The 24,813-nt window shown below is 53.8% G+C and overlaps 1 protein-coding gene across 1 annotated transcript in view; it reads left to right on the top strand.

Moving 5' to 3' along the window:
- Positions 1–24,140, top strand: part of RIMS3 (regulating synaptic membrane exocytosis 3) — a 36,325-nt gene extending 12,185 nt beyond the window's left edge. The window contains exons 2-8 of the mRNA XM_032877424.1: positions 4,075–4,249; positions 8,917–9,164; positions 14,499–14,640; positions 17,152–17,264; positions 19,422–19,523; positions 19,872–20,011; positions 21,562–24,140. Of these exons, the coding sequence (XP_032733315.1) occupies positions 8,948–9,164; positions 14,499–14,640; positions 17,152–17,264; positions 19,422–19,523; positions 19,872–20,011; positions 21,562–21,774 (927 nt within the window). The 5' untranslated portion in view covers positions 4,075–4,249; positions 8,917–8,947 and the 3' untranslated portion in view covers positions 21,775–24,140. The remainder of the gene's footprint in view (positions 1–4,074; positions 4,250–8,916; positions 9,165–14,498; positions 14,641–17,151; positions 17,265–19,421; positions 19,524–19,871; positions 20,012–21,561) is intronic.
- The last annotated feature ends 673 nt before the right edge of the window (positions 24,141–24,813 follow it).

Genomic DNA, 24,813 nt, shown 5'->3' with positions numbered 1-24,813 from the left:
AAAAGAAAAATAAGTATTTTAGTTCTTCTTTATGATAATATCAATATAGTCTCTCAAGTGGGAACTTAGAAAAACACAGTATGTCATATGAAGAAAATAAAATGACTCACAATTCTACTATCCAACTGCAAATACTGTTAATTTAATATTTGTTTGAGATCATGATTCATTCATTCAACACATTTTTACAGAGCCCTACTGTGGGCCAGACCTACGCCAGGCCCTAGAGGTTCCTGGTGAAGAAGACATGGTGTCTATTTTTAGGCAGCTCACAGCCAGGGGCTGGGGTGTGGGAGACAGGCACTGAACAAATTAGGAATAGCAACATATGAGTTTCCTAGGGCAGCTGTAACAAAGTACCACAAACTGGCTTGCCTAAAACAACAGAAACTTAATTCTCTCATAGTTCTGGAGGCTAAAGGTCCAAGGTCAAGGTGTTGGCAGGATCAGTTCCTTCTGAGGGAGATGCTCTTCCATGGCTCTCACCCCGCTTCTGGTGACAGCTGCTAATCCCCGGCATTCTTTAATCTGTTGCTCCTCACTCCAGACTCTGCCTCCGTCATCCCATGGCATTCTCCCTGTGTGTCTCTGTCTTCACATAGCTGTATTCTTTTAAAGACACCAGTCATCTTGGATTAGGGCCCAACCTACGCCAGCATGACTTCAACTTCACTGATCACATCTGCAATGACCTTCTTCCAGACAAGGTCATATTCTATGGTACTGTAGTTTCAACCTCAACATATCTTTTGGGGGGGGCGGGGGGCACAGTTCACATAATAGGCAGGGCCAGTGCAGAGTTTGGGAGAGCATGACAGGGGGACTCACTTTGGCTGGGAAGATTCCTAGAAAATGACATTGCATCTGGGACTGAGCAAAGAGAAGGGATCAGCCAGGCAAAGGGGGTACGGCAGACAAATGCAGGGTAGGAAGGCTAGAGAAGAGCATTCCAGGCAGACGGGAGACACAGAACACTTTTGAAGAACAGGAGCGAGGCAAGTGCAGCTGAAACACAGATGAGGGGCAAGAGCAGGGGATGAGCTGGGCCACTGGGCTTACGGGCCTCGGCGTGAGGGGTTTTTACTTTAGCCTGAAGGAAATGGGGAGCTACAGGAAGCTGTCGTGCAGGAGCAATTCATTCTGTTTTGTGACTGATCTCACAAAACTGAGCTGTCCAAAGGCTGTGTGGTTCCTCTCTATCTCCAGTTCTGAGGGAAAGACACATGGCCATGTCCTCAGGAGCACCGTGGCTGAGAGAAGACCCATGGCAGCCCAGGCTGAGGAACGAAGGCATGGCCCTGCCTCCAGCAGCACCTAGTCCAAGCAGGGAGGACAAGCCCTGCCCTCTGCAACCTTGGTCTGAGCAGGACACAGGGTTCAACCAGCTCTGGGTCTCTCTTGCCCTTCAGTGTCCTGAGTCCTTGGAGTTGGGGACACAGATTTGGGCCTGCCCACCCCACCTCTGCCCTGCCATGAGGCCTGTGATTGAGAATGTGTCCAAGGCAAGCACGTGGCCTGTGGAGGGTCCCTGAGGCCAGAGGTGCAGATGCCGTGGGAGTCCACGTGTTAGGTTTAGCGGGGGTCATCTTCTGAGTACCTTGCTCCCCTCAAAGAATGTCTGGCTATTGCCTTTCTATGCAGGAACTAGTCTGGTGCTCACCCCATCCCTTACCACACCCTCGGAGGGCCACCTCTTTACCATGTGTAATGGGGAGGACCCCCCTGTCCAAAGCTGCTTGTCCTCCCTTGCCTGGGCTGGGTGGGCCAAGCTGGGTGGAGGAGAAGTGGGTCAGCCCCGTAGCCATGGTGACAGCAGCTGCTCCCTGCCAGCCTTCTCATCTCCTCACCACAAACCTCACCGAGGAGCTCTTTTGTCCGACCTGCAGGGATGGGGGCCAGGAGAGTGGTACTGGGGGCTGGAGCGGGGATGAGTGTGTGTGTATTCAAGCTCACACAAGCGCCTGCCCAGAGCCGGTGTGCGTGCCTCAGCCACAGGAACCCAAGACCCAGGTAAGACTCTTCCCACTTCCCTGCCCACTGAAGGTTGGGCTCTTCCCACCTCTCTGGGCTGGGCGGGGGCCAAGGAGGGCGGTGTGTGTGAGTGTGCATGGGTGTCTACACATATGTGAGTCCGCAAATGCCTGTGGCGTCAGTGTGGTGGCTTCTGTGTGCCTTTGTCTCGGGGGTGCGTGTGCTTCTCTGTGGACACATGTGATTATGTCTTTAAGTGTATATCATCTGTCTGGGTCTGTAGGGTGTGTGATTACACATTTGAAATCGAGTGCCTTCTGTCTCTCCCTGTGTGTGTGTGTATAGTGTTGTGTATGGGAGTCAGGCTGGGGGGAGACAAAGGTCACATAATCAGGAGGGGAGCTGGTATGGTGCTCCCCGTGCAAGCTGGGTGTGCTCCCTCAGCCCAATCTACCTCTCCCATCATGTGCCTGCCCTGTCACCTGCCCATCTTTTCCTGAGCGTGGGGAAGGAGAGGCTAGGAAAAAAGAGAACCCCTCCACCCTTCTGTGGAGGCAGACACTGGCCTCTGACATGGGCATAGATTGGGATGGGAGATATAGTGGGCAGCCCTGGTGCTGGGTCCAAGTTGAGTCAGGGGTCTCCAATGCCAGACCCAGCATCCAGTGGGGGCCCTGGGAGCTGAGATGCTGACAGAGAAGGGCACAGCATCACATGCCAGCTCCCATCTCAGCTGAGAGGCGCAGGGACCCAGAACCCATGCTGTCCTGGGATCTGGGTAGAAGCAGCCTGGGCTGGATGGAGGGGTGATCCTGTTGGTCTCTGAGCCTTCCCATGAAGTGGTTGCATCTGGTGTGCTATCCAGACCAATAAGCGTTGACATCTCTGTACCTTCCCTGTTTACAAAGGCACCATTAGGAGTAGTAACAGTATAGTTGCCCAGCTGAGCATTTAGCTCTGTTACCAGTCCTTATTTTGCAACATTTCATCTAATAATCCTAAAGCAAGCATTCTTATCTCACGGCCAAGAGATGAGGAGCAGTAGGCGGGGGTCGGGGGGCTTGTTAAGGAATTGCCCTGCATCCTACAGCTTGTAAGTGACATATTTAGGTTTTGAACCAAGTCTGTCTGTCTCCAAAGCCTGTGTGTGTGTGTGTGTGTGTGTGTGTGTGTTTAAAGATTTTATTGATTTACTTGAACCAGAGTGAGAGCCAGAGCAAGAGAGAGGGAGAAGCAGATCCCCTGCTGAGCAGAGAGTCCAACACAGGGCTTGATCTTAGGACCCTGAGATCATGACCTGAGCCACCCAGGCACCCCTGAAGCCTGTGTTTTTAATCAGTGTTTTCTTGCTCCTCATTATACCCATCTGACACCCAGTCCAGCCTGGAGAGTGGGGCTGGGTCCAGGTGGCAAGTAGACTCATCACATAGCAAGTCGGTTAAGCTTTTGTCTGCCTTCAGCTCAGGTCATGATCCCAGGGTCCTGGGATCGAGTTCCACATCCCTGCTCTGCTTGGAGCCTGCTTCCCCCTCTGCCTCTCTCCCTGCTTGTGCTCCCTTGCATGCACATTCTCTCTCACTCTCTCCCCCCTCTCTATCTTTAAAAAAAGAAGAAGAAAAAAAATTAAAAAAGAAGAAGAAGAAGAAGAAGAGATGGAAGTTCAGAGAAGCTGAATGACTTGCTCAGGGTGACATGGCTGGGGGTGGAGCCAGGAGGCCCCTCCCCCCGCCCAACCCCACTGCGCATGTCAGAATCTGGGGAAAGACGCAAACCCTTCGGTCAGCGGGAGGACAGAGGAAGGAGGAGTAGGGTGTTGAGCTCCTCAGCATTTGGACCTCCAAGTGTCTCTCATCTGTTAAGTTTTAAAGTTGTGGGTGGGGCTTCAGCAACAGTAGTGTGACATGAAAGTGCCGAAAGGCAGGTTAGGGGACCCAGAAGTTGGGATGGTTTTACAGAGTAGGAAACAGAATCAGAGTTTAAATGATTAGCTCAACATCACAGAGCTATCTCCGAAGTCTGTCTTTTTATGCCACCAACTACTGGAAGCTCTTACGGATAGCTGTTTTGCTAGCCCTTCCTCCAAACTTCCCTCTTTTCTTCCAGACTCTTACCACATCACCTCCTCGTGGGAGCTACTGTGACTGCCTTCACCACCTTCCTGAAATCTGGTGTCCGGGGGCAAGTTAACTGCAGCCTCGTGTAAATGCCCTAGGGCTGTGCTACTGGGCGGGGCACAGCCCCCTGTGATGTGGAGCCCTGCTCTCAGACTCATCAGTTCCGTGAGTTTGGCTTTTCTTCCAAGTGGAGAGGAAGCACCTCCCCGGTGATGCGGTACCTGGGAGTTAGGAGACTCCAGTTGGAGCTCTGGTTTTATCACCAGCATTCTGTGTGACCGTGGGTGTGTCTCATTCCCATCTTGGGCCTTGAGGTCCCACTCTACAAGATGAAAGACTCAGGCTGGAATAGGGATGGTGATTCTATTTCAAATCATGAGCCAGTTCTCACCAGTTGGTTGAGAGAGATCCTGAGGTTAAATCTGGCCTGGATGGGAAAGATCTGGATTAGTGATTGTTGTGGGTGGACCTACCCATCCGTCCCCTTGTGACAGATTCCTTGCTCCCTCCTGTTGAAAGGGTGGGTAGCTGGGTTTGTCTTGAGCTTTCGGATGGCCTCATTGACTCTTGGGAAAGGCTCATGAGCTGGTTAGACACATGGTCAAAGGGACCAAGGGGCAGAGCCATGAGACCCCTATTGAGGGGTTTAAGATTTAAGAGATGGTTTGGAGCGCCCTTGGGGTACTGAGACTCCAGGGTGAAGGCCACATACCCACAGCTGGAAAGAAAACACTAGATGCCTTCCTTGAGGATCTTGGAAGGTCTCAGCTGGCAAGGAGCTCCCTCAGGAGTGGGAAGAGTAGTCCTTGTCCCTGGATGGGAAATCTGAGCCACAGTAGTAGATGCTGCTGTGACAGTAGGTGGGAGGCAGCAGAGAGAGCTGGAGTGACCTGGTGAGGGAGGGCTCCCTTCATTGGGGAGCCATGAACTTGGCTGGGAAAGGGACAGTCATGCTCAGAGGCAGGGATTGTTGATTCATTTAGCAATCTGTCAGAATTACCAGGATACGGGGCGCCTGGGTGGCTCATTGGTTAAAGCCTCTGCCTTCGGCTCAGGTCATGATCTCAGGGTCCTGGGGTCAAGCCCTGCAACGGGCTCTCTGCTTAGCAGGGAGCCTGCTTCCTCCTCTCTCTCTCTCTGCCTGCCTCTCTGCCTACTTGTGATCTCTGTCTGCCAAATAAATAAATAACATCTTTAAAAAAAAAAAAAAAAGAACTACCAGGATGCCCTGTAGTGTCCCTGGGAGGAGGCCCCCCCTCCTCCTCATAGGGGCCAGGTGGCCGGCTCTGTCACTTTTTCTCACTTCTCTTGAGCTAGACCAGCTGTCAGAGAAGCACCTGGAGCCCCAGTTCTGAGCCTGCCAATGCAGTGTGTGTCCACAGGCTCTGCTCTCTAGTTAAAAGGGCTTCTAGAGATCACCTAAGGCTATCGCTTCATTTTACACACAGATGAGGACACCAAGGCCCAGAGAAAGTGACAGAAGTCTGTATACATTCTAATCCCACTTCCTTATTCTTATTTCTCCCAGGCCGCCCAACACAGGGGTCCTGTGCTTCGGGTTTGGCTCCTCCTGTCCCTTGGAGGGTGGCCTGTGTGGCGGGGCTGTGAAGCTCTCCAGGCACCCTGGATGATCCCTGGGTGGTTAAAGATGAGAAGACTCCGGATGGGGCCCAGTCCTGGATGTCAAACCATCTGCTTGTCAATGTCATTCATTATTCATGAGGCAACATGAGCCCCTGGGTTGGCGGGGTCGGGAATTTTGTCCCATACCTTCCTCCCTTCTCAGCCCCTGGGAGTGGTACTCGAGCTTCCTGTAGGCTGTGCCTGGGGAGCTCTCGCTCTGTGCTGTTGGTGCCCTTACAGCTGTGTTCTGGGTGGGGTTTCTCCTGGCCCTCACATTACTGCTCATGCCGGCTGTGAAAACCTGGGCTACAGAGGATTTTCCTCATCAGAGATTTTTTTTTTTAGTGTTTTCAAAGAGTCAGAGACCCAGGGTAAAGGCTGAAGGGGAGGGATGGGCCCACACCTTTGGGTGAGCTCTGGCTGGGAGGAGCAGGAGCTGCTGAGTGTGCCTGCATCTTTTTCTTTCTTTCTTTCTTTTTTTTTTTTTTTTGAAGATTTTATTTATTTATTTTGAGAGAGAGCATGAGTGGGGAGAGGGGCAGAGGCAGAGAGAGACTCTCAAGCAGACTCCCTGCTGTGGAGCCCGAGGACAGGGGGCTCCATCCCACCTCCCTGAGATCATGACCTGAGGCAAAACCCGGAGTAGGATGAGCCACCCAGGCGCCCCTGTGTCTGCACCTTTGTGGGAAAGGGAGACCTGGGTTCGAGTCCAGGTGTTGCCATTTCTTAGCTGAGTAGGATGGGCAAGGCCTTGACTTCTCAGAGACTCCCATTTTCTCACCTGTGACATGGAGACTACCACACACCTAACAGAAATTCTTTAAAGAGTAAATTAGGCTTCTCCCACTATCCACCAAGAGACCATGCAGATACCCAGAGAAACACACAAACTGGCACTAGAATTGGAAACTAAAGAGAAGAGATCATCATAGGCCCAAGTCCAGGGGGACTTTCCATTAGCTGCAAGGTTAATGGGGGATGGCTGGAGAAATATAATCCGGGACTCTGGCTGTATCACAGGGTGAGCAAAAACGGCCCAGACAACCACAAAGGAGGGAGAACACAGCTTTGACTCATCCCCACTGTCAGCCCCAATTTGCCTGGTTGGCAGGAGCCACGCTGACCAAGAGGCAAGAGGCCACCATTTGCAGCTATCTGAGGACAGAATCCCAGAGTGGTCCCTTCCCTTCTCCTTCATTCTCACACACCCCCTTCAGCTCTGTCCTTTTGAAAAGTCAGATTCCCTCAGGGTGACAGGCCTGAGGGCAGAGGGTCAAGCAGAGTGACCTTAGGCCCGGGATGGGGAGCTGCCCTGGGAAGAGCTGGGAAGAGCTCTGTAGCCCGGGACAGAGCTGGGAAGAGTTGGAGGCAGAGCCTGCCAGAGCAGCCACTTTTCGGGTACTCTGAGCGGAGCACGCTCCCTGCTGCATTGGACTTTTGGCCAAGCTGTAGAGGCCAGACAGCTAGAGATCCCATCTCTGTACAAAACCTAGCCATAGACGCCTGCTGCCCCACTCCCTCGCTCCCCCAGAGTGGCTCCCAGTGCCCTCTGTCTTCCCTCAGATTTAATATTTAATTACCTAATCGGTGACTTACTGTCTGTCTCTTCTCCTGGACTGGTGGCTCTGGGAGGGCAGGACCATGTCGGCCTGGCTTACTGTCATATCCTTGGCACTCGGCCTAGACCTTGGAGTTTTAGGGGCTTAAATATTTGTTGAAGGCAGCTTTGGAAAGGAATTTGGCAATATTTTCTAAGAATCAAAGATATGTTTATGTCCTTGGTGTCAGGTGGGATGCTTTTGGGTGGGACGGAGAACACTGATTCAAACTGTCGTAAGCACATTATCTCCCATAACTGGCTAGACCAGAGAAAGGCTGGCTCCAGGGTGGCCCGAGGTCCTTTCCTTTGCTCTGCGTCCTCAGCGACACTGGCTTCCTCCTGGGACTGGGCCCTCTCTAGGGGGAAGGGTCTTGAGGGAAGAAGCGGGGAGGGAGACCCCACCTTTCCCATAAGCATGGAATCCAAATCTTCCACTTAAGTCAGATCGGGCCAGCTGAGTCACAGGCCTGCCCTCAGGACCAGTACTAGTTACCCAGGTGAGCGCCATTCACTGAGTGACTTGAACTAATCAGGATCTGCCTCCAAAATGGGATGGGTGGTACCTGACAAAAGCAGCAGTCTGCCAGGAAGCAGGAAGGGAGAGTGGGCACTGGGGAGGCTCCCAGCAGTCTCTACACCCAGCCCAGTCACTCTGTTTCTGGGAATCAATCCTCAGGAAAGAAGCAGATCAAAGCAGTGTAGAAAGAGATTTGTTGCGGTGTTGTTTAAAAGGCAGAGGAGAGGGGAAGAAGTCAGGCCTGACCTCAGAGGTCACTGTATTGAAATAGTTAAGTCAATTATGCTACCACCACACAATGGACTATTGTGGTGGTATTAAAACACGTGTGCCGTATATTACAACATGCTAATGACATTGGGAGATGCTCATGATCAGAGGTTAAATGAAAAATACCAGGATGTAAAATTGTATGTGCGATATGAGTTCAGTGTATTTTTAAAATGCGTAAGAAAGACCCTGGGATTCGGGTTAAATCACCTCCAGTGGCTGCCACTCTGCCGTGTGCTTAAGGGTGACTCGTGCCTGCTCCTTTATACTTCTCTGTGCTGTCCCCTTTAGCAGGAGGTCCCCTTCCATTGTCTCCCCAGCCTGGGGCCACTGTTGCTCTCCCTGTTCTTATTATTGGCTGTGAAAGTAATCACACCTCCTAAATATTTACTCCACGCCTGACACTGTTCTAGGCGCCTTCACATGCTCTAATTTAATCCTTACAACAACCCTGTGAGGTAAGTGCTTGTATTTCCTGTTTTGCTGAGGTGTTCACTGAAACCCCAAGGTGCTTGGTCACAAGATCACACAGCCAGTGTGTAGAGGACTTAGGAATTCAAGAGTGGGCCGAATGACTCCGCAGCTTCTGCCTTTACTGCCAAACCAGGTCACTTGCCGGGACTGCCATGTGTTCCTAAGAATGATACCATTTAATGAGCTGGACCCTGGGTATACTCTGCCTTTATTTATTCATTTAATCCTCACGAGCTCAGAGAGGCCAAGTGACTGACCCAAAGTCACACAGCTAGGAAGCAGTGGGCTACAGCAGAGTGGCTTGGGGTCCTGATGTGGGACCTCTTTTTCTCCTGCCCTCCCTCACAGGGTTGCTGAGGCTTCACCACCCCTCGGACCATGTTTAACGGGGAGCCGGGTCCGGCCTCGGCCGCGGCCTCCAGGAACGTGGTTCGGAGCTCCAGCATCAGTGGTGAGATCTGCGGCTCCCAGCAGGCTGGGGGTGGGGCTGGGACCACCACAGCCAAGAAGCGGCGCAGCAGCCTTGGAGCCAAGATGGTGGCCATCGTGGGCCTGACCCAGTGGAGCAAGAGCACGCTGCAGCTGCCCCAGTCTGGTGAGTGGGTGCAGGACACGGGGGGCTGGGTTGGGGGCACCTTGCAATGACGGGGCACCCAGGGAGGGTCCTCACACCCACAAGTACTTCTGTAGCACGTACCCTATACAACGTGCTGTTCTGGGTCGGGTCCCTGTACTGCCTCGCGGAATCCCCGCCCACTCCACGAAGCACAGAGAAGGGGCAGGAAGATGCCCCAAACTACATAGCTAGTGAATTCAGAGCCCAGCAGCTGGGATTCTGGGTTTGTGCTCCTAAACTCTACACCCGCCGCCCCCCATGCACAGACTGACATATCTCTCATCCATTCTTCATGAACTGGCCCTTGTATTCCTGGCCCTATGCCAAGGGACGCACCTTCACGGACGCACGTCTGCAGGATTCGGTCTCTCCTGTGTTCTCGGAGTCTCCCAAGTGCCAACAGGCACGTGAATGTAGTTAGTTGTGCCTCTGCATTCCAAGTCCCCGGAGAGACACACACGCCATGCGTGGTCACATGGGGTGAGCCACCCCTACTGCCGGGAGAGCGTATCACAGTCATTCATACTGTTTGTGGTCACGATAAAGCCAGTCGTGCGAATCCCCCAGGCAGAGCCCTCCAAGTACTAATGTAGAGACCCGGATGCCAGAAGAATAGTGACACATGCGTGCACACGCAATGGCCCGTGGCCACAGAAGCACGTTGCCCTCCTACACGCACATATCTCGTGAGTCCAGAGTCACACACCCCTTACCAGCTGCATCTGGGAAAATGTATTTTCTCAAACACTTAGTTTTGGAATGCCAGTTCTGCTCAGACCAGTGGGCGACCCACTTTGTCACACACACAGTCATGCTGAACCCCACATCACAGAGGAGCCAGCCCGCTCCCCCCCGAAGACCTCCTCACTTTGAAGCATCAGCCCAGACACCAGCTGGTTTTGTTTTAAAATCTCTTCCTGCTTGTTTTGTTCAGAGTAACAACTTCCCCAGGAAACCTTCAAATAGGGCAGCTGGATGGGGGTGGTGAGGGGGCGGGGGCCCCGGAGGATCCAGAGAGAATGCTCGTCAAGACTCCTGGTTGGGGCTGAGGGTGGGAGACTTTTCCAGGCCTTAAAATAGATTTTTACAAAGCCCTTTGCAGGAGCACGTGGGATGGTCTTTTCCAGCAATCGAGCTGCGATGCGGTTTCTGGCGCAGGGAAATGCTGGATGGGGAGGGGGCTGGAGGTTATCAGTACCCCAGGATGGGCATAGCCTCTGTAAGTATGCAATTTAGGCCCAGCACCAGGGAGTCAAGGAGATAGGGATTCAGGAGTTGGGTTGGTAAAGGACCAAGGAGTGGGATTAAGTTTAAGGGATTAAGATGAATTTGAGGAGGTATTGGGCCCCAGGAATGCAGCTTCAGGAGACCTAGCCCTACTGATCTCCAGCTGAATCCACTTGATTCAGCTTCAGAACCAAAGGCTTCTTCGTGCCCAAGTGATCTGGACAGACAGTCTTCCAAAGCCAGGGCTGGGGCCTGAGTAACTGGGAGATATTCCAGTGGTCGGCCTGGGACTGTCCACCTACCCAGACTCCACAGTCAGCAGGCAGGGATTGGAGTAGACACCAAGAAGACCTCAAGTCTCAAAGGGAGATGAATGATGACAGGGCTTCAGGATCACTTGTGTCCGTAGTATGCAAGGGCACAGCTGAAGGCCTGGGACTGGAGCCAGATGAATGGCCCAGATGCACTTTTAACTGAGTCTCTTTGGATCACCCAGTCTCTGGTTGTGAGAGTAGGGAGGGCCCCTCGGGATCATCTAGTCCAACATGCTCATTTTGTCGATGAGGCATGTGAGCCTGGAGAGGAGAGGCACTTTCCTAGAGAACAACTTCAAGTTGGCCTTTTGAGCCACACCCTGTCATTTGCTAGCTGGGTGACTCAGGCGTGTTATTTCACTTCTCTGAGTCTGCTTCCTTGACTGTGGAATAAGGACAATGACACTTGCCTTGCAGAGTTGTCCAGGAAATTGGATGAGATAGGATAAGCAAAGGTACTCAGCCTCATGCCTGGCACATAGTAGATATTTGGTAAATTGTCAGTGTTCTTATTGGCCATGATCACACAGTAGGACCAAGTAAGAAGTGACTTCTCTAGCCCCCACAGCTCTGCCCCTTGCTTGTAGCATGCTCCTCTCCCCAGCCTTGAGGTTGCCAGTGTCTCAGCTTGGAGCCCCATCCTGAGTAGGAGAGTCTGGCCCCATCGGGATGTATGGGCTGACTCACCATGGGCACTGGGCTGGGAAATTCTGTTCTGGAAAAAGATCCTAGCAGGGTGTTCCTGCTATCCCCAGATGGGATAGCTCAGTTCCTTACTAGGATCCCTGCAGGGCCAGGCTGTATGAAGTTGGGACACAATCTTCTGAGCTCTAGGTCTGCCCCTCTAGGGGCTTCCCTCCTCCTGGTCTGTCTATATTGTCTGGGCTACGGCCCCACCCATCTCCTCCTGTTTGTTTCAAAGCCTCAGTCCTAGTTCAGGCCCTGTGATACTTAGCCTGGACTATTACCTCAGGTAATTCCCCTGCCTCATGCCTGCCCCCTCCAGTTTATTCTTCACATTTAACTCATAAAATCACCCTGAAACTTTAGAGTTTATTCTGGCTCTGTAACTACCCTTGGGACCTTGAGAAACTCACATTCCCACTGGGTCTCAATTTCCTCTTCTGTTAAAATGGAACCATAAAGACCGTCTCCCAGTTTCTTTCTAGATCTAACATACTCTGAGTTGTGGGAGCAATGATGAGAGTAGGGTCAGAGCTCTGGTGTCCCAGAACATTGGTAGGTTCTGGCCGGGCCTTAGGCTGGACCATTCTAGCCTTTGATCAAAAGGAGCTCTTTTTTTCAGTACCAGGGACAGCAGCCCTTCCCACCTAGGCTTTGGGCTCTGGAGGGGAGAGGGCTCAGGACTGGTCCAAAGATGCCATGGAGAGCGCTGCTGAAGGCTCTGCCTCTCCCTTATATGTGGTGGGACAGATGGGATGGTTCCTGGAGGCTTTCAGTCTCCAGGCACTACAGAATTATTGTAAGCAACTTGGCCCAGTTTTCTAGAGAGAGAGAGAGAGACCACATAAAGTTACTCCCAGATCGACAGAGTTCAGACCAGACAAGCATGAAACCAGTATATGAATTTTCTCTGAGGCTGCAAGAACTTTCTCCCCACCCAGGAGATGTGGAACTTAACCTGTGCTGAATCACTTCTCAAACCTATATGGACTTGATGGAGAGGAGTGAAAAGGAGGCCGCCAGTAGACCAGGGGAGTGTGGGCCTGGCTTCTGGCCCCAGCCCTGTGAGCATGTGGCCCTCAGGCTCCCCATCTGTGAAATGGGAGTCGGGGGCTAGCAAGGTGTCTCTAATACTTCAGGATTCTGTGACACCCCCACCCAGGGGCCCGCAGTGGGTTGAGGTAAATTTTCTCCCAAGTGGGTCTAGAAGAGGAGGGTTGGGGCCATGGGGTGGAGGGGCTCTGGCTTCAGTTCAGGGTGTGTGTTTTTGGGGGGATATGGAGGAGGGTAAAGTGCAGTTCCCACAGATCCATCTGTCTTCTAATTGGTTAGAAGGGATATGGCAATTAGGAACCATGGACAGAGCAATCCCCCTATACCCACCATCATTGCCCAGTCCTCTGTGTGTTGGGTTACACAACATTTGTGAGTTTGTATCTCTGTGTGTGACTGACTGGAGGTGTTCAATCAGGTGTTATGGTGTGAGCGTCATGTGTGTGGCAGAGTATGACTAAGATCATGTAGGACTGTTAGTGATTGTGTGCCCATCATATGAGTGTATGTGACCTGGTGTGGGAGATGCTGTACTCATACATGTGATTGTTAGCACTCATGTGTATCTGCTTATGCCTGCATGAAAGAAATACGTGTTGGCTCAAGTGACCGTGTGTGTGTGTGAGAGAGAGAGAGACAGACAGACAGAGAGACGGGGAGAAAGACAGACTGACGGATATAGCAGTGGTCTCATTGACTTGTGGACAGTAGCTATTCCAATATCACAGCAGCTGGGCTGGTTTCCAAGAAGACATTCCTTCTCACCACCGGCCCAGCCTCACTCCGTCCCCCAATCCCATTCACGGGGGATTCTGGCCCTCTTAACCTCCCCCCACCCCGCAGTGGGACTTCCTGAAATATAAGTAGGATGAAAGAGGAAAACTAAAGTCTTCTTTTATGAGGCTGGCATTTTGAACAACCCCTCCCTAACCCACCATTGGGTGTGGCTCAGAGAGGGGCTGGCCAGCATAATCAGCTCCCCCCTCCCCACAGCTTTTGGAGGCTGTGTTGCCGGGCCCCACTCCTGGCCTCCCCAGCCCTGTTGGCAATTCCACTCTTAATTTGCCCAGGTGTCTAACCAGTGGCTCCTTCGGCACAATCCTTATGTGATGCCACTTTCCTCCCTATCAAGCTCTTCAGGCAGTGAAGCTTCAGCAGAGGCAGGCCCTACAAACCTTTAGTTCAACCGGTCTAATGCTCCCCCCGCCACCCCAGGAGGAGAGGGTGTCTAGGGGGACCTTGCTGCAATGCTGAAGAGGTTGCCATGGAAACCCAGGCAGGATGGTGTGCTGCTGGGAGAGGCAAAGTGCCCCATGTTCCCTGCAAGGCTCAAGGTGGGGGCTGGGGTGAGAGTAGAGGGCCCTCCAGACAAGAGGTAGAGACATGGAGTGAGCTCTCACCACATGGCTTCTAGGGTTCTTCTGCAGACCTCTTTCTCAAAGCCAAGGTCAGTTCAGGTCAACCTAGTGGTCCCTCTCAGTCTTGTTTCCCTAATGGCCTCTGCACCCTTCCACATACATACCCGTCCACATTCAGACCCACCTTGAGAATGTGGGTTGGTTTGAGTGTGGCCAGGCTTCCTGTGGGTTTTTTTTTTTTTTAATTGGGTCTATGAAGGTATCACAGAGGTGGAGGGTGAGGTCCGGATGTGATAGGGTTCATGAGGTTTCCCGGAAGAGGGAAAGCAAATCTGGGAATGCCAGAGAAAGCAACCTTTCCAGAAGAGAAAGGAACACTTACCCATGTGGGGCAAGGGCTGGAATTGAGTTGGGAAGATGGCCTTCAGGGAGCCTGGCAGGGATGTGGGTGAGCGCTGCAGGGGTTGGCTCCACCTGGCGACTCCCCGCCCCACAGCCCCATCATCCTGACTCTGCCTTCAGTCATCATTCTGGTCTTTGTGCCTGTCACTGTGCAGACTAGCTCAGTAGCACCCCTGCCTCCAGCCAGAGCCCAAGAAGTGACCTTGGCAGCATTCTCACAGAACCCTCACCCACGATCTGACCTTGTTCCCTTTCTATGTTTTTGGGGGTCCCAGAAGGGGCTACCAAGAAGCTGCGCAGCACCATCCGACGGAGCACGGAGACGGGCATCGCTGTGGAGATGCGGAGTCGGGTCACACGCCAGGGCAGCCGGGAGTCCACGGATGGGAGCACCAACAGCAACAGCTCCGAGGGCACGTGCGTGCAACCCATGCCCACTGTGGCCCCCTCCTTCCCGCATGGTCCTCTAGTCTCAGAACCGGAGGCAGGGTGGGGTGGAAAATCTGGCTGGTTTTCGGGTCCGGATGTGTGGGTTCCTCTGCATCCCCGCCTTCCGTGGACATCCGCTGCCTGCGCCCCGGTCTTCCTCTTGCTCCGGGCTGTGTTTCCCCATCCAAATACCCCAGCGCCCCTGGGGTGGTGCATCCTGTCTGTGTGTTTCATGCTGCCCACCCCCCAGCACCTACACTGCCCTGTTCCAGAGGAAAGTATGAACCCCAAATCCTTTTCGATCTGAAACCACTGTTACAGCTCAGGTATGAATGGAGTTCTCATGAGTGGTCTTGCATGGAGCTTAGAGAAGGAGGTTAGAGTGGATCAGTGTTTTTTAGACCGTGGTTGGTGACTCAGGCAGAAGTAAAATCAGTTTAGTGGGTCAAAACTGGCATTAGGGAAAGGAATAGAAATTTCAAACATATCCTGTGGTGTGAGGATGAATTACCTTGCGAACTTTTGTTTTGTTTTGTTTTGTTTTTTAAAGATTTTATTTATTTATTTGACAGAGATCACACGTAGGCAGAGAGTCAGGGAAAGAGAGAGGGGGGAAGCAGGCTCCCTGCTGAGCAGAGAGCCCCATGCGGGGCTCGATCCCAGGACCCTGGGATCATGACCTGAGCCAAAGGCAGAGGCTTTAACCCACTGAGCCACCCAGGCACCCCTTGTTTTGGTTTTTTAATATAGGGATGCACAGAGGCTTATGATGTTAAATGGACTTTTTCCATTGCATGGGGGTTGCAGTCAAAAATTCAGAAATCACTGGGTTAGCTATTCCCTCAGTCCCTCCCAAATCTGTGACGAAGCTGGTTATACGAATAAGATTTTCTGGTTCGGCCTCATCAAGGCCCATGGATTGTAGGGCCCTGAGGCTCTATTATTTAGAATTCTGTGATCTCGCGTCTCATGATTGTGCCCACTCCCAGGAATGCAAGTGGCATTTACTGTGTCCCACCGTATGCAGGGTGTCACTGGGCACTTCAGATGGCTGCTTCTTACTCTGGGATCCACTGGCCACCATCAGACAAAAACTGGTATCTCATTTAACAATGAGGGATATCGCACTGATCTCCATGTTCTGTGTGGAGAGACTGAGGCATGGGAGGAGGGTGAGGTATCCTATCCAAGGTCACAGCTGTTCAGTGGTGGCGGAGTCAGGATTTGAATTAAGGCCACTTGACTCTTCAACCTTTGTTCACAACCTTTACGTTCTCTAGACCAAGCTCCTAAAATTCTGTGACCTTGAGAGTTCATGACCTTATTTAACCTCCTCAGATCCTGTTTTCCTCAGAGTGCGGTCTGGGGCCATTGCTGATGGCCAGTAACAGTGGGTGGGCCTCAGAGCCCCTTCCCACGGAGTGGAGGCTGGCCTAGCTGGAGAAACTCAGGCCCTCTTCGACAAGCGTATGCAACCTTTCTCCCTGTCTGTTGCTGGCCAAGGAGGACTCAAGACCAAACTTTCCAACTGGGGAGTCATTCTGGGACAGTCTGATCTCTCAGACCAGACACCCCAGCCATCCTAGGAGGTCTCATCAACTTTGGTCCATTGTAGCCGCTGAGCACACCTGGGCCTGTCCTCCCCCATCAGTCCTTTCTCTACTGGCCACCCCCAGAACATGTGGTCTTGAATGCATGAGGAGAGGCCCCTTCCTTCGATGTTCCCAGCAGCAACATCATAACAGCCATTTTACTGTTTCCTGCTTGTCTGGAACCTTTCCCTCACCAGCTGCCCCAGTCCCCGCTGTAGCTCTGCGAGGTGGGCTTTGTCTCTGTTTTGCAGTCAAAGCAAGTCTCCTACTTCTCAGAGCCTCTGTGCTCTCATCTGTCAAACAGGCATAGCTCCTGCCGCACAGAATGGCGGGAACGAACATGACCCATGCCGAGCGTTTAGTGGGCCCTGGGCACCCGGCCAGCTTTGAATCACCGTCAGTGTTGCTACTATTTCCAGGCCCCCACAACCAGGGTCCACCCACCACCGTTCGCCTTTTCTCTCAACCCTATAATTGTGTTATTTTGGTCTCGGTTGCTGTTTTGGGCACCACCTCACGTTATTGATTTGGATTTCAAACATATGGTCAACTAAACCTCAGTTCTTGGAACTTGCCCCAGGCGTTGAAATTTCTGGCCTGTGTTTCCGGTTCTTGGCATTCATATCCCCTGGGGAGGACAGAGGCGTCCAGCAAGCCCTACCTTCTAAGGGTCACCTTAGAAAACCCTGGTGCTTGAGGATTAGATAACATTATTATGTTATGTTTATTATTTCACAAGGGACATCAGAGCATTTTTCTTTAATGGGCAGAGATGAAGAATTCTGTATGTCCCTAGCTAAAGCAGGGAACTTGTGATATGGAGAGGGGAAACTGAGGCACAGAGGGTCGTGGCCACTGCATCTCACCATCCAGGCCACCTCATGTACCTCTCCGCATGTTCCTCCAGGTTCATTTTCCCCACCACCCGGCTTGGGGCTGAAAGCCAGTTCAGTGATTTCCTGGATGGGCTGGGACCAGCCCAGATTGTGGGGCGACAGACATTGGCGACGCCACCGATGGGTGAGTCCTCCTGAGGGCCAAGTGAGGGGGGTGATGGCGGCCATGGCACGGAAGGGGTGGGCTCCGTGGGGTCCCCTGTGTGACACAGTGCTAGCTGCGGAGAGGAGCCCTCACTCTGGATTTTGCACCAATGAAAAGGAGTCGGCCAGGCCCTCCACGGTCCCTCCTTCTACCGAGAAGACAGGGGTTCCAGCTCAGCTCCACTGGCTGCCCTGCAGCAGTTTATAGCACGTTCCTGCCCTCGCTACGCGTGCACGCCTGCACGCGCACACACACCCACAGAGTCTCCGATGGCCAGCCCTATGGCCGGCCTGCTCGATGTAAGGTGGTGAACTAGAGGTGTCACAGCATTGATGTTCCCCGAGTCTGTGCTACTCCTGACGCTCCATGTGACCTTGGGCAAGTCACTCCCCTTCTTTGAGCCTCGGCTTCCTATCTGTAAAATGAGACTAAGAATCCCTGTCCTAGTTCCGCAGCCTAACAACAATTCATCGAGTTCCTATTCGATGCTTTGAATGAAGTGTTTCATTTACTCCTGAGAACTGTGTCTTTTTGGACTTGTTGCTTCTAACTGCCTGGCACCTAAAAGCCTTTTAAATAATTTTCTCAGCCCCCTCCCCTGCCACTGGGACCTGTTTCCCAGAGTCTCTACTTGGTCCCCTTAGCTGCACTTCTGGCCCCTTCCCTCCTCCCTCCCTCTCTCCTTCTTGCCTCCCTCTCCCACTCTGTCTTAGATACTGGCCCTTTTGGCTTTCGGGGGCTCCTCCCAGGAACTCGTTTCCCCAGAGATGCCCCCTTGCCTCTCCCCATTCCCCATCAGTCTGACCTGAGCTGTCTGCCTAAGCGTCTGGATTCAGTCCTCATTGGAACAGTGTTCGACCTTTAATCTCACAGCAACCTAGGAAGCCGGGCTCGGGCAGTGGCTTGCTGTGAGCCATGCAGTGGAGCTGGGTTTCTGTCCCAGGCCAGTTCTCATCCCACTGCACTGCTCCCTTGTCCTCAGATGTGCTTTCACAGGAGCCTTTGTCCACAGGGACCCTCAGAGGGTGAGCACCAGCTCTCCTTTGGCTCTAGGGTAAGAGCCTTGCTAATTCCCAGCTCTTGCTCACAGGCTCTTAAGGGCCTGGGGCATCTACTTTTCCCAGCCCTAGGCCCAGCCAGGGTCTGGGAGGCAGTGAGAGGAGCCACCCACCTCCACGAGGCTTTTGTGCCTTCCCAGCCTGGAACACTTGCGTGTGATGCCTCCTGGTGTCTAGAAGTGGGAAGGACAGGCTTGCCTTTGCTTGTCTCCTCTCGTTAGGAATGTTACAGTGAGACCTCCCCCTTCCCTCAAACACGGGGAGGTCAGAAATAGCTAGAAGGGAGGGTGATGACATCCAGGATGTTTCCTGAAAGTAATAAAATCCCCATCCTCCCAAGTATGCAAATATAAACAATTGCATGATAGCTCAGAGTATCTAAAATGGGTGGCTGAACCCAAAGTCTGGCCAATTCTAATTTCTCTGCATCAGGCTTATGATTCTGCATTCCTTTGAAGGATGCTCCAAGTGACTAATGCATAATTTCAAATTCCGCTAACCGATGTTGAACAAAGCTGAGAGTTCTAGAAATAACTTGACATGACTTCATACAGAACTTGCCTCAGCGAGGTAATCGTTTGTGGGAGCACAGTGAGGACTTCCCAGTTCTCTGTTCCCAGGAAATCTGGGCTTCCCTGCATCCTTTGGCCAGGGTGTGAACAGGCCTGCGTTCCCAGGCAGTGCCTCCTGTCCCGCACAGGCTCCTATCTCAGCATCTCTTCGAACTGATTGTCTGTAAATATTTGGGGAGTGGCCGAGGGCCACTATTCTGCTGAGTAAGAGAGGAGCCCCCCAGTTAACCAGACTTAAACCTGGGAGTTTGGCAGCCATCCGCTGCTATCCAAGCATACCCCCTGAGGGTCATGCCCCACCCCCGCCCTTGCCCCAGGGTACCTATCAAAGGATTTCTCAGCTGCTTTCAAGTGGCCTCAGGAGAGCAATTCTGGCGCAAGCCATGGTCACATGTTGTGCCCTTTCCAGCAGCATAGCGCCCTCTGCAGACTGCTGTCAGCACAGCAGCTGGCCGGCCCGCCCCTGGCTCTGCCTCTGCCTGGACTTTCCCTCTTCTCCCTTGCAGGGGACGTGCACATTGCCATCATGGACCGGAGTGGCCAGCTGGAGGTGGAAGTGATTGAGGCTCGGGGCCTGACCCCCAAACCAGGCTCCAAATCCCTCCCAGGTGAGGCTGAGCAGCAGGGAGAGGGGTTTCGGATATGGGGGTCCTGTCAGGCAGGGGTATGCCACTGAGCTCTGGGTCTAGCACGTCCTCGGCTGCCCCTTGGCCTAGATCAGTATTCTTGACCCTGGAGTCATGGCTTACCTGGAAGGCCAGCAGACAGTTGGTGGGGGACGGGCAGCAGGGAGGTTGGATGAGTCAGTGTTTCGAGTCCGTCTTTTCTACTGCTGTCCACTCAACTCATCCCACACAGCTCGCTCACCTCCAGGAGCAGCTGGATGTCAGGGGATGGAGCAGACCATAGCAGTCTCTCCTGGACTCCTCCCCAGCATACTTTCTCCCATCCCTCAGCCACCTATATCAAGGTTTACCTGCTTGAAAACGGGGCCTGCTTGGCCAAAAAGAAGACAAAGGTGGCCAAGAAGACCTGTGATCCCCTGTACCATCAGGCTCTGCTCTTCGATGAGGGGCCCCAGGGCAAGGTGCTGCAGGTGAGTTCTACGGGGGCCCCTGGGACAGGGCGACTCCCCAGGACTGCAAGTTATAATTTAAAATCTCTTTTGTGTAGGATGTGTCCTGGGTCAGGCATGGTACCAGGTGCATCGATGCTCATGAACTGTTTGTTTTCACAGCCCAGTGAGGGGTCTTTGCCCCTGGTTGATTCTCAGGGAAACCAGAGTTCAGGGGGACAAGTCCGCTGCTCCCCCACCCCACCCCACCCCCAGGGTACTCAGTGGGTAGGTAGAAGCAGCATTTGACCACTGCCTTCTCTTTCTGCCTGGTGCTTATTGCGTATCAGCTCCGTGCCAGGCTCTGGACAAAGGGCTTTTTAATCCTGACCTGCTTGCGTCCTCTACATGATGCTGCGACGTGGGTATGATTCTCCCCATCTTGCAGTCTCAGGAGAAGTAACTCGCTTGAGGTTTCACCGAGCAATGTGCAAAGCCAAGGAGACCCTGGCCAAGGTGATGCCACCCCAACTCTGAGAGAGGGCGGTGGCCTTCGTGATTGTTCGGGGAGGGAGGGATCATCACGCCCATTCACAGATGAAGCAGCTGAGGGGCTTAGCCAGAGGCTAAGTGGGGGCTGGTGTCTGGGTTCAGTCCTGGGTTCAAGGTCCGGCTCCATCGAGGTCTGTGGATGGTATACTATGAAGTGTAAATGAGAGACTCACGTGGAGGGCCTCACCGAATGCCTGGCCCGCAGACAGTGGCTCTCTGGGTTTTAGCTGGTGGTAGTGGCTGGTGGCTTGGGGGACAGAGGAGAGGGGGACAGAGGAGAGGCCTGAGCCAGGGCTGTCTGGGCTGTGTGACTGCTCATCCAGGGCTGTTCCTCTGGGCTGGGGTCCTTGTGTGGCAAGGGCCCTTGGGGTCCCAAATGGCCAGGACTGCAGAACCCTAGGGTTCTGTGGGGGCAGGGAGGATCCTGGGTGTCTGTTTTCCTGTATATGTATACTGTGATTCCATTTTGAAAAAAGGATCCACTGACAAAAATACAAGTTTGAAAATCACCGAGCTAATCTCTTCCCCTCTTCCAGTTTTCTGGATGGGAACACTGAGGTTCAGTGAGGGCCAGGGGTCTCCCCCAGCTCCGCTGTGAGCCAGCAGCAGACTAGGAGCTGTGACTCGGGTCCCGGACTCTCAGTCTGCTCCTAAATGGGGAAGGCTGTCATCTGAGATGCTGGGAGGCTGTGGCAGTCAGACCCAGGTTCCAATCCCAGCTCTGTCACCAATTACTGTGTATCTTTGGGTTAGTTAATTAACCTCTTTGAGTGGTCATTTCCTCTTTGTTGCAATGATGATACACAGCACCTTTACCTAGATGGCTGTAACAGTTGAGGTAATGGAGAGAAGTCCGTATGTTGGAGCCTGGCACGCCTTAAGTGCTCAGTAAGTTCTTGCCCCCAAATCAGTCTTAGTTCCGGCTCTCTCTGCCTCATCTGTGCTCTGGTGAGACTTGTAGGTTCCTGGGCCCACTACTGAGCCCCGGAGTCAGGGAGTTGGCTCAGCGCCCCCGTCTCCTGCCCCTCCCTCCCTGGCAGGTGATCGTCTGGGGAGACTACGGCCGCATGGACCACAAATGCTTCATGGGCATGGCCCAGATCATGCTGGACGAGCTGGACCTGACCGCTGCGGTCACCGGCTGGTACAAACTCTTCCCCACGTCCTCAGTGGCAGACTCTACGCTTGGATCCCTCACCAGGCGCCTGTCCCAGTCCTCCCTGGAGAGTGCCACCAGCCCCTCCTGCTCCTAAGGACCTCCAAAGAGGCCGGGATATAGTGTGGGAAGGGGTGCCTCATGGCACTCCCCTCCCCTGTACATAGTCTTTGTGTCTTTCTGGACCCTTGCCCTGCTGCATGCCTTTTGGCTACTGGGCCCGTCCCAGCTGGCAGTGGAGATCGTAGTATGTATGTGTGTGCGTGTGTTTGTGTGTGTATGTGTGTGTCTGTGTCTGTGTGCGACCATGTTTTATCCGTTCACCTGTTTGGGTACAGTCAGTCCTGGTGACTACATGAGCTAAAATCCACATCTCTCTGTGTCTCGTTGAAAAGAAACCCAAAGGAGTGTTGTGTGGGCGTGGATCCCTGAGTCCAGGGGCAGAAGCGGGGGATGTGGCCGCCGATCCCCCCTGCCTGGTCCTGTGCCCAGGGCAGAGTCCACGTGTCCCTGTCGGGGCTGCCTCTTGGTCGTCCCTGCTTGTTCTCTGCCTTGTCCTATGTCCCACCTGTGCTTCTCTCAGCACCGCGGCTCTTTTTTGAGGAATGTAGTACCCACTGCAGCTGGCCACACTGAAGCCCCTCGGGGACCGTCCTCCCTGCCCAGCGCTCTGGCAGCTCTTCCCACCGAATGGACCTGCAGCCTGGAGCATGCTTACCTAGGGCCTTGGCTGGGGGCCGGGCGAGCAGACCAGGCCTGGGAAGCTGCGGGCTTGGAGATCACCTCCTCGCTTCCGCAGCACACCGCTAGGAAGACTTAGTTCCCAGGGTGGCTGGCCAGGCCCCTTAGAGGGAAGTGCAGGCACCTCCCTTTAGCATCGTTCTCCACCTCCTGCCTTCCTCTGAACCTCCTTGCTTCCAACATGCCAAAGGAGCTCTCCCAGTGGATCCCAGGAGGTGTGGACTTGGACGGTCTTGACGCCCCGGAGGCTGGCCTCAGGGGGAAGGTACTCTGCCAAAGCAGATGGTTCCTGGAGGTTCCTGTGTGTTCTCCAGGCCCTGGGGGTGGCCTTGTCCTCCTCGGGGTGCATCCTGGTGGGGCCTGGCTTGTGGAGGAAGCGCTGGGGGTGGGGCTGTTTCTGGAATGAGGAGGGCTGGGGCTCCCCTTGTCTGTGCCACTGTTGAGACTCCTGTCTGACCTTTGGGGATTAGCTGCATGAGGCTGACCATTTGGGTCTCTCTTTGTTTGCTCATTTCCAGACCAGGGTCCCTGTCTGGGAGCTCAGACTCACCTGGGCTCCAGCTTCGCAGCCTCACGGACAGCCTGGCTCTGGATTCAGCTAGCCTGCCACAGTCACCAGCTCTGTACAAGCAATACTTTCCCCTCTTGGCCTCCCCGCCTCCTTGCGCCCCGCAGCTGCCCTCTGGAGAGTGGCCCGGCCTGCTCTCCGCACCTCACCTGCCTCTGCTTTCTTTCTGCCCTTGTCTGGTTGGAGCCTCCCAAAGTCCCTCAAACTCTGACTTTATAGGACAGCTGGGCCCTGTGTGGGGGAGGCTACCAGGGCCTGGACCCATGAGATGTCTGCTGGGAATGCCCAGATCTGTCCTCTCCCTCCTCAGGTCTGGGGCAAAAGGCAAGAGGTTGCCCAGGGGTTACACACGGCAGCCCTTGGGTCTGTGTCTGGTGGGGAGGAAAGAGGCGGCAGGAGGGCATCAGGGTATGGAGAAGACCGCCCCTCTGCCTCTTCCCCAGACGTCAGCCCCAAGCGCTGTATGACTCTGACCCACATGCGCAAGGTGGAGGGGAGCGACCCAGCTGAGGAGTGGGGCGGTCTCGGGACCTGAGTGCTTGGACTCCATTCATAACCAAAGCCGGACAGATGGGCCTAGAGGCGGATTCTGAGCGGAGAGGGAGGAGGTTCTCAGGATATAAAGGCATCTCCACCCAAAGGGCCTCCTTTCCTGGTAGGGACCCACATCAGGTCGAAGCCAGAGCCTGGTAACCTCCCTCCCAGGAAAACCCCATTGGTCCTGCCCACAGATGGAAAGTGGGTAAGGGCAGTAAGAAATGAACCAAATGGGCTCCTGGCTTCTGCCAGAGCCTCCATTCTTGTCTTATCACAGATGAGGACTGTTGTGGGCGTAGGGAGAGGGAGGAGGCAGCTGGGTCGGCTTTTCTCTTTAGGCAGAAATTCTCTCTGGTTGTCGGGATTGGGTAATGCGCGCATATCTCCTGTTTCTAAAAATAAGGCAAAGGGCTCTGTACTCTTTGACCCTAGGGTGGGGAGAGGGAGGAAACTCGCTCACAAAAGGGTATTTTATATCCTGTCTGTGAGGTATTCACCTCTCCCAAACAGTCACCCTCAGGATGGCGTGAACATAGTCTACACTTCTGGAATGGTGGGATTAGTAAAGACTCCTAGGATCGCGTAGACACCTGCTGATGCAGCTCCAAGTGGCGCTACCGAGATGAAGGGGCAGCCACCCACCACTCCCAGCAGGGAATGGGGGCTATCAGGGAGGGAGATCACCCTCCTTCCTTGAGGGGTCCAGGAAGACAGAGAAGGTGGACGGCTTCCAGCGAAGAGCCGCCTCTGGGTGGCTGTAGGCCACGGTCCCCTCGCCTTGGGGGGCAGGTTAGCGCGCAGAAGGTCCAGCCGGAGCTGAGGCCTGACCTGTTGGTAACTTGCACTGACCTGGCTGCAGTCCCTAGCTGCCAGACCTGCCCAGGAGCTGGGCCTCTCCTATCCCACCTCTCCCCCCAGGGAAGTAATTCCCCCCAGGTTGACCTTAGGGAATTACCCTCTTTAACCCTCTGCACCAATCAGTTACGAATCCCCACCTGGATCCCCCCATGATGGTGAGGTCAAGTGAGGCTGACGCGCACGTGTGACTGAATGGCTGGGTTTCAGGGTCTGTTCCTCATCCTCCTCGATACAGGGGCTTGTCTGAGAAGCTGTTTGGGAGCTAGCCTGTCCCGGGAGAGGCAGGGGCACAGTGTGCCGCCTGGCCTTCCCTGGGGCGGGGAGCACCTTCGAAGAGGGGAGGGTGGGGAAAGGAGGGAACACGGTCCCCCCCAGAGTGCTCCCTCTCCTGGGAACCCTGCTTGGCCAGGTACAGCGTCCTGGCTCTGCAGG

The sequence above is a fragment of the Lontra canadensis genome, unplaced genomic scaffold, assembly GCF_010015895.1.
Source record: "Lontra canadensis isolate GAN:19392208 unplaced genomic scaffold, GSC_riverotter_1.0 scaffold60, whole genome shotgun sequence".
Taxonomy (NCBI): Eukaryota; Metazoa; Chordata; class Mammalia; order Carnivora; family Mustelidae; genus Lontra; species Lontra canadensis.
Note: the sequence above shows the minus strand (reverse complement) of the source record. Positions and strands in the feature narration are given on the sequence as shown.